The sequence below is a fragment of the Zootoca vivipara genome, chromosome 5, assembly GCF_965207765.1.
Source record: "Zootoca vivipara chromosome 5, rZooViv2.hap1.1, whole genome shotgun sequence".
In the NCBI taxonomy this organism is placed as follows: Eukaryota; Metazoa; Chordata; class Lepidosauria; order Squamata; family Lacertidae; genus Zootoca; species Zootoca vivipara.
Genome location: NC_142588.1, coordinates 41,600,679 through 41,610,012, shown reverse-complemented (window position 1 = coordinate 41,610,012; position 9,334 = coordinate 41,600,679). Strand labels below are relative to the sequence as shown.

The window sequence follows — 9,334 nt, the reverse complement described above, 5'->3', positions numbered from 1 at the left end:
CACTGGGTTGCTGAATTCCCAGTATGCCTTCAACATGAAGCAGTTTGTGGAAATAAGCAAAATTTGTGTCATCTGGGTTGATGGAAACTAAATGGTTTGGCTGTGTTCAGGTGAGAAGTAAACAGAAGCAGAGGTGTGGTAATAGGGACCACCCAACAAAACATCACACATTCCAAACCATACCCCCTGCCCCTCCAAATAATGCATTAACAAGCTTTCGCACTACTGATGACAGTAGGTTAATTTATACCTGCATATCCATCACCTGATGACCTTAAGCTGAGAATTGAACTTCAGATGTAGATCCTAAGGTGCAATTCTCTTAAAACCATACTTCACTCGCAGAAAACAATGGGGTCAGGGAGCGAGAGAAAGGGTTCTAGTCTAGAATTTCCCCTGACAGCTAGTTTTCTACATGTAGAGATTGTTTCCACATAGAAAAGCATTCAGTTATAAGCCGAACACACCCAAAACTAACAACTGAAGCAGTACATCTTGGACACAACTTTGACATCTGACTTGTTTGAGAGAACTAAGCCAGAGAGAAGTCAAGGAATTAGAGAGGTACTGGTGACAAGGCACAAGCAAGAGAAGCGCTGGGTCGCAGGGTACAGAATCAGAAAGCTTTATTTACATAGTCAAAGTAACAAGTAAATTCCTGAGACTGAGCTGCTCTATAGTGCAATAAAGTCATTTGAGAGAGAACAAATCAGCAGTCTTTCTTAATTTTCAGGTCAAGGAACAGTCTTCAGTAATAGATTTTAAACAAACGTAACACCAACTACAGAGCTGACTTCATATACATGTCAATATGTTTGCATCTGTGCAATTACCATGGACAGAAGGAAGGACACACGTACACACACACACTATCAGAGTTCATGGTTTTCCAAAGGCTTTTTGGCCATCATCATCTTTTGATTCTTAAACATTAAAAACAAATGCTGGAAAACACTGCTACAACCCTAAAAAATTCATCTTGTCCTGTTCAGTAAGAACTATCTAAAAATGCACTTGAAACACAATGTTATTGGCCAAAGAGGCTAGGCTACCTTGTGAAAAATTACAATCAAAACCAGAAATATGTCCTTTCTGCCTTTGTTCATTCAATCTTCATTGTGTGATCTTAAGATTTCATGAAACCCTTTTCCAAAGAGTGATGGCAATAGATACAAAGGAATCAGGTTCACCGGTGCTAATTCATTGAATAAAATCCTCTAAAAATGTTGCATCTGAAATATTGTTTGTTTGTTTTTTTAAAAAAGGGAAATTCTCAACATTTATTGCTGTTGTCATTAAATACTCAAGTCCAGATTGCTCGATCTGTGTTATAAACAAGCCATTGCCTATCTCCCTGCTGATCTGACTTTACTACTTAACAAATAAAAGTACAGAGAACATCAGCAACAAGTTCTTGAATCCACCTGGCAGGAATATGCTGTGTGAGCTGATCCAAGTGACCTGTATAGTATTGAACAAACCCAGCAGGAGCCTGGGAATACCTAGTAGAGGCAACCAGTGACTTTTCAGCTTATGTGGACAACTGGTGATCCAGCTGAGCTTCTCTTGTTTTATGAAAAGTAACACAGTCAAGAGGATGTCCCTGATCACGAGACACATACTAGATTTCAGATATTTACCTTTGTGCGTATGTGTGTCTATACATACAAACATACACACGCACCAACGTGCACACATTCATAAATCCACAAAGTTTTCTTTCTATTTTAAAAAAGTAAGGCTTTTAAAAACTCAGTTTCAGTACATAAATCATACAAAACCAAAACCAATACCATCCAATGAAATGCCACCTTGGCCTAACCTCAATCAAACAGTATGTTGTGTCTATGCTGCTATGCCCATTGTAAGGCCATAATGCAGCGAAGCATCTTTACTAAGGCAAAGAGAGTTTGCTGCCATGTAAACGCTACACTGCAGCTAGAAGAGTTGGGTAGTGGTCCTTTGGGGGCACTTTCCTACTCTGTGTTTATTTAGCTTGTTGTAGGTAGCAGCCCTTTTTTTGTTTCTTAAAGCCCTTGTGAGTTTAGTCCAAAATCAGAAATGCCGTCCCTGTAGCACTAAAGGAAAACTGAAGTGTCATAAACCAAGACGTATGCATGCTAGCCGTAAAAGAACTGATATGCTGTCTCAGGAAGTGTAATACGGTGACACAAGATGTCCTCTGTGCTGGTGAGCCCACATTTAGATGTCACAGTGAGGAACAGTTACTTCAACTGTAAGAGGGTTACGTTAAAGGAAAGTGTGCTTGGGCAATGATAACAGACTGAGATTTAGGGAGATCTCTGATCAAATCATGCTGGGGTATGTTTTGTCACACCAGGTGCATGAAACAAATTGAAAGAGGGAAAGCTGGATGCAGACTAAGTGAGTGGAACCGAGTCCCATTTGAAATACTTTGGACTTAATTCATGACAATCTTGCCCCATTTATTTCAATGAGACATAATTTCAGCCAATTTGCATAATCCTATGCATATCTACTCACAAGTAAGTCCCAGAGCTCAATAAGACTTACCCCAATGTAAGTACAGTGGTACCTCTACTTACGAATAACTCTACTTACGAATATTTCTACTTACGAATGGAGCTCTGTCCGCCATCTTGGATGCGGTTTAGATAGGATTTTTTTCTACTTACGAATTTTTAGATAGGGTTGCTTCTACTTACGAATTCCCCCCCCCCATGCATTCCTATGGGATTTGACTTACAATTTTTTTCGACTTACAAATGTGTGTTCGGAACGCATTAAATTCGTAAGTAGAGGTACCACTGTATGCAGACTTAGTCTGGATCCAACCCAATGTCTACAACTATCTTGACGAGACAGTGGGTGCAGTGCTGCATTCAGGGCTACATACATTGGCTTTATACGATGAAATTGTTCTGTTAGCAGAGAACTTTCTTCACCCCTATTCAAATCTGCTCCAGAGGGTTGGGGGGGGAAACCCCAATTTTGAGGCTTCACAGGAGGAGGAGAGGCAGGGGTAGCTATACTCTGCAGGCAGTGGAACAACTTTCTTGGATACAACCCAGTGAGTTTGAAAAAAGAAAAGTAACGGGGGGAAAGGCAGACAAAGAGCACTTTCTTTGCAGGATGAGATTCAGAAGGGCCAATGAAGACAAGAAATATGTCTCTTACACCATCCATAAAATGGTCAACAGCCCTATGTGCCACAGAATCTCTGTGCCGCCTTAAACAATAGACTGCTCCAACATGACTGTACCATATTGGACTCATGGATTCTTATAGTACTTTGGAACAGATCTCATTTGAACAGGTCCAGATAGCCCATCAATTCTACTACCATTCAAATCATGCAACTTCGACTGAATACTTTTTTGCTTCTGTCCTTTTGAAGTGATTATACAAACACTTGTTTTTAAACTGTGTACATGGTGTTCATTCCTGTACATCCAGTATGCTTTCAGACTGTCCCTGTATACCCTATAGACAATGCTGTGATTGTGGTGGTTACTGAGGACTGATTCACATGAGCTGGTTAGCTTGCCTGGATGCTTTTGCCCATGGTGACCTGAGCATTTAATCACTAAACTCAGACTACTGGCATTCATATGCTTAGATGAGTGAGATTTCATTTTTCTGTTCAGCATGAACCCAGCAGTGATTTTGCTTTATTGGTGAAATGCTTAGGTGCTCATTTTACTATGGGCAAAAACGTAATACAGAACGTGTCCACCTGAACTGTTAGATGGGTGGAAGAGATCAGCCCTCAGTATCAACTGCAAGCAATCCATAATGGTAAATGGCAGGGGCTCAACGTGTCGACACGCACATCATGCCTATTTCAAACCAATACTGTCATTGCAGCACAACACCCGACCCTATTCCCTCTCTATTATGCTAGAGTAGCTCCAAAGGTGGACATTTGCTTTCTCATGGAGGGCAGCAGCAATACCCATATGGTCAAACTAAAAAGCTTTCAGCTCCTGAGGCAGAGAAGGCTTGGGTGTGCCTTAATATCGTTTTGTAGCATAGAGAAATTTAGAAGGTAAAGAATCCCCTTTCAGGGTGTGGTGAGTCTATGGGGGGGGGGGAACCTTCAACACATCCAACAAGCCCTCTTCTGATCAGTCTCAGCAATCCACAATAGTGAAATGGATGACGTTTTGAACTAGAGTTTTCAAGGTGTGAACTTCCCCAGTCCAAAATTCCTAAGTAACCTACAGGCAAAACCCAAATCTCTGCCAGATTCCATCTGAGCTCACCAGCACCAGCCTTCCTTCCATCACAGCCTCCTCTTGACTTCTACTGCAGAAATAGGCAATGAGAAGAAGGGTGGCTGTATTCATTAGGCAACAACAGCACTGTGGAGATTGGAAACTACAAGAAACTGGGAAGCTGCCATTTCTAGGCACCTTGGCCACCCAGGATACATGCTCACAGAAGCACCCTGGCTGCTACAAGTCCTGGGAGCTGCAGTTTCCCAGTCTTTAATTCCCTGGGCCCAACATGTTCCTGCCATGTAATTAAGGCAACAGTCACCACAAGGAGGAGGAGGAGGCAGAGAAAATAGGCAACCAGAAGGTTTGCAAAGGGAAATGGAAGAAGGGAGCCTGGTTCACACCCCTGATGACATTACTAAGAGGACACTGAGATATTAATGGGCCTGAGTGTAAAAATTCAGGCTTGAATCTGAGCCAAATTTAGATCATTTTGGAAAGTCCATTCCAAAGGAAACCTGGGGAGATCTGCTTGTCACTGTGTTGAGCACCTGTTCTGTCAATTGCTGAAACCAGCAGTGCATCTTAACTTGGCATGCATGCAACAAACAGAGAGCTTGGGAAGCACAGGGCTCATAGGTATGTTCACCAGGTTCTTGAATGGCATCAAACTGTATAATATAGGACATTGAGAATTAAAGCAATCCTCTCCCTACTTTACTAACATTAGTTTACTATCTTTTTTTTTTTGGCTTGCACATTATGTGAGCATCTGATAGGGAAGAAATAGCAGAAATCAACATAGCAACAACAAAAATCTGTGCAGTTTGACTGGACATTTGTAAATCTAAAGCTTGGATGGAATCTACTGTGGTGTTGGATGCCATAAACATCTGCACCACTGCAGAGAAAAGTGCAGTAAAAAAAAAAGTAGGGTGTCATCGTCATTAAAAATGTCATCTCTATTGTCCCCTCCCCTCTGCCTGCTATAGGTAAACAAAACATTGGTTAAATGTAGATAATTGAACAGCTTATTTAACTGAGTTATGCTTGCTAAAGTGTAAAGCTTATTGTTTACCACTATCAATGAGAGAGGTGGAAGGTAATTCTGGAGTGCTGCTACCTGAACATCAGCATCTCAAACTGTGTTTTGTATCAGCATCGTCATCGCTAAAGACAGGTCCTATGTAACTCACATAGCTAAAATAACCCCAAGACACACCGTATATGTATTGCTTGTATGTCTAAGAAATACGTCAGGGAAACTTCCCTATATCTGTATACTAAAGTCCTGTGATTGATTCCAGATTGAATCTGGCCACTCATATGATCTAGAACTCTTCACTTATCTTGCTTATTTGAGATCATTTACATGATCAATTATATGATCACTACCAATCTTGCTGAAATGTCAGAATGGCTCAGTTCACATGAATTACCAAGCCTCAGGCTTGCACACCCACCTCTTCTCCCCTGCTCTGATTCCATTCCCCTTTTTATGGACAAAAGCATAATGTGCCATTATATTCAAACCTGCAAACCATGATTCTGTGACCAAATCGCAGCTGCAAACTACAGTTTGATCATTATTGGTCTAGTTTGGAGGGCAGATGCAACCATAGTCTAGTGGTTTGGATGTTACAGCAAACTAGTTTTGCTGCAAAAGAGGCAATGCAGAATGGCATGATGGAGGGGAGCATGAAGGCCAGGGCTTGCTTATGCCAACCCATGGTTTAGCTTGACAGCTGAACCAATAATTCTGCTACGGTAGACATATCCAGTGTATGTTGTAAAAGGAAAACTAGACTAAGACCAAGAGAAAACTCAACAATTAGCCTCTTTTGGAACCAAGCCCTGTAACTGGCATCTGTGGTAACATCACTGCATGTGCCCCTTGTCAGTGCTTTTCATTGAAGGTGGAACTGCTTGAAAGTTATGTACACACCCTATTATTGCTATTGTGCCTTTTTTTAGTCCTAGGAGGTGAGAACAATTCCAAAGTGATGCTGTACATGCAAAACAAGTTGTTACCTTCCATTCTTTCTGGTGATGAATGTGGTATGCTAATAATGCCAGTTCTGTCGGTGGTGACAAGCTGTACAAAATACAGTTAAGAGACTATATGTTATCCACTCCAGAAAATAATAATCAAAGAATTTATAATCATTTTAAGATGCCAAGCCCTAATCTCAGTAACCTCCATTATTCACTAACTCTTCTGATCCTTGTGCATTTACACCATAGAACCAAAACACCAGTTTAGCCTTATGGATATAGCACTGCCAATTTAGCTATGGCATTTATTTAAATTTCTAGATGCACAAATGTTTTGTATGTTCCTCTCCTCGAGACAATGGCCTGAAAGCCAGCTCCAGTTGCAAGGTACAAGAGAGAAGGGCCCAAATGAGGTTATGCATCCAGTCGGTCCAACATGGACCAAATGAGCACTGATGAGAATGTGTGTCCAAATGCTCATATATACCTGCCTTGGCTGGAAACCTACGGATCTTGCTGTACTGGATCAGGGCAAACAATGTGTGCGCTCTTTGAATGGCGTCCTTGATGACTACAGAATAAAAAATGGAGCAAGCAGACTGTAAAAGGCTACTGTGATTCTACAGCAAGGACTGGAAAGTCGCGATTGTGAGACCTTGTAGAATCTTATCAGATATGCTACCTGAAAGATAATCCAACAGAAAATGAATTCAGAGAACAATGCTAATCTTCACCTTGCCCATTCCCTTTAATAAGGTTATCTGAGGTGCAGTTTACAATGAAAATTGTCCAACAGCAAAAATAAAAAATGAATATTCTACTCTGTTCAAAAAGCCAAAGCGGGTCAGGATTCCCATGAACCAGGATGAACCAGCTGCCTGTCTAGATATTGACGTTGCCTATTTGTGAATGAAGCCAAGCAACAGACTTTCTGGTCTTTCCTTACTTTTTGTTTAAGCCCTGTTCCAGACACTTTAAAAAAAAACATTTTAGTTGCTATTATTCTAACATTCCACAATTTCAAGTTTTGATTCACCCACAAAGCTTTTTGTTTTTTAATGTGCTGATATAATTTGGAGGTTTTCTCTAAAGTATGTTTGCAAAACCTCACGGGCTACAGTAGTTCTAAAAGAGTTTCAAGGTTTAACAAGATACCTGATGAAATTTTGGCAAAGCTTCTTGTCCTCTCCCACCCTTCAGTGGGGAAGAAAAATGTGGACTTACTTTCCTGCCTGCATTGACAACCTGTGAGATCTTACCACTCCTAAAAGGTTTGATGTAGACAGATCATTCCACTTTGTCTTCTCAGTTGTTTTCTATCTGCTCAATATCTAATTCACCATCCAACTGAAAGATGTTATCCCCTCCTGTCCCACTGTTCCTCCATGAGGAGTTGTCCTCTTCTTTCCTACTGCTCTCGTCTTCTGTGGCACAAAACTCTGATTCCTCATAGGAGAAATCTTCTTTGCTAGATTTACATTCTTCTGTGTTTGAGTGTGGCTCTGGCACAGGGGTGCAGGCTGGTGTCCTGCCTGGCATGACGTCCAAGGTGCAAAGGGATGCTGTTGTCCATGACTTGGTGCCGCCGATACCAGGTGAGAACTGATTCTGTTGAGAGCAATCATCCGCTGTGATGCTAAGGCAGCTAAGGCTGTTAAAAGTCTGACAATTCTGAAAAAGAAAAAGAAAAACAACACTGCGATTAGGAAACAAAGATGCTGGCTCATACTGCATATCTCTGTCATTCATTAAGATTACATGTTTGCTAGGCTCCAGTGAAGATGCACTGCAGTGCATATTTTTATTGGGTTAGATTTTGTGGGTTGTATCTGACATGGTCTGTATGGACTTCCACTCATACAGTGGGACTTTCTCTTCCTCTCTGCTCCCTGTGTGTCCTCAAAATCTACTCCAGAAGGATCCTCCATCCTTCTGGAGCAGATTTTGATGGTGTGCAAGTGCTTAGTAGAACAACAAAACTGGCTACAATCCTGTATGTTTTTATTGGGTTAGATTCAGAGTTAAGCACACACAATGGGATTGGCAGAAGATGGCTTTCTCATCCCCTCTGCCCTATGGCATCCTCTCCCTATGCTCTAGTGAGATTCAGGGGACCCTGCTGAACAAGTGGGGGGGGGGCTGAGACTGCCAAATGTTCAAGGTTCTTCTCAGTCCTCTGTACCACAGCATACTGAAATTTACAGGGCACCCCAGATCTCGTAGAGCATTTTTCAGGGACTGCGAGACTACCAGGAGGAAGAAGTCACCTTTTATCAGCCCCATTACATGTTCTCCACTCTGGATCAAACCCATCCATAGTAGTAGCTAATGTCAAACCCCTTCATCTTCACAGGTGCTCAGGCAGCAAACAGGATTCTTCCCTAACCCATCTTATCCTTGAAGCAATTCTGTAAAGTAGGCTAAGCTGACCTTGAGTGGTCCAAGATAGTGACTAGCCTAAGTTCACCCAGTGACTTTCACCACCAAGAGGCTTTTGTGAACCTGACAGGTCTTGCTCCTCGTCTGACACTTTAACCACCACAACAGCCTAGCTCCATCAACTTCCTTGGGCTGGTTTCACCACAATATCATCATGAATTGGTGATGCTAATCCAGGCATAGGCAAACTTGGCCCTCCGCTGGTCCTGTTAGCTAGAGATGATGGGAGTTGTAGTTCCAAAACATCTGGAGGGCCAAGTTTTCCTATGCCTGTGCTAATCTTTGCAACAGGCATCTCCAACCTTCGGCCCTCCATATGTTTTGGACTACAATTCCCATCATCCCAGACCACTGAGGGTCGCAGGTTGGGGGTGCCTGCTTTACAATCTCCAAGTAGCATGGAAAATGTCACTAGTTACTTTTAACCACTATACAGAATTACACTTGGAAGAAGAAAAATCGTTATTCCAAAGGAAATATCAGGAAAACGATTCAACAACAGTAAACCTTGCTGGGTCAGCCCCTTTGGGATGGCGCATGTGTCCTTTTCCAAAAGGCACACTAGTAGAGATTAGTTATTCTTAGCAAAGTTCATGCAAATGCTGGAGAACTGAAGGAAATGAAAAGCTACTATTGTTTCCCTTTTCACCGGTTCCTGCATTTCTTCTTACATCCCCCCATGTGAGTCTGCGACCATT

At 41.9% G+C, this 9,334-nt stretch overlaps 1 protein-coding gene across 11 annotated transcripts in view; it reads right to left on the bottom strand.

Moving 5' to 3' along the window:
- Nucleotides 1–609: 609 nt before the first annotated feature.
- The window catches only part of FAM53B (family with sequence similarity 53 member B), a 123,227-nt gene continuing 114,502 nt past the window's right edge, over nucleotides 610–9,334 (bottom strand). For 9 of the 11 annotated variants that reach the window (XM_035137750.3, XM_035137756.3, XM_035137755.3 and 6 more), the window contains exon 6: nucleotides 2,497–7,868. In XM_035137750.3, the coding sequence (XP_034993641.1) occupies nucleotides 7,503–7,868 (366 nt within the window). In that variant the 3' untranslated portion in view covers nucleotides 2,497–7,502. Of the gene's footprint in view, nucleotides 7,869–9,334 lie in introns of all 11 variants that reach the window. The other 2 variants (XM_035137747.3, XM_088669600.1) reach the window with 1 other exon arrangement.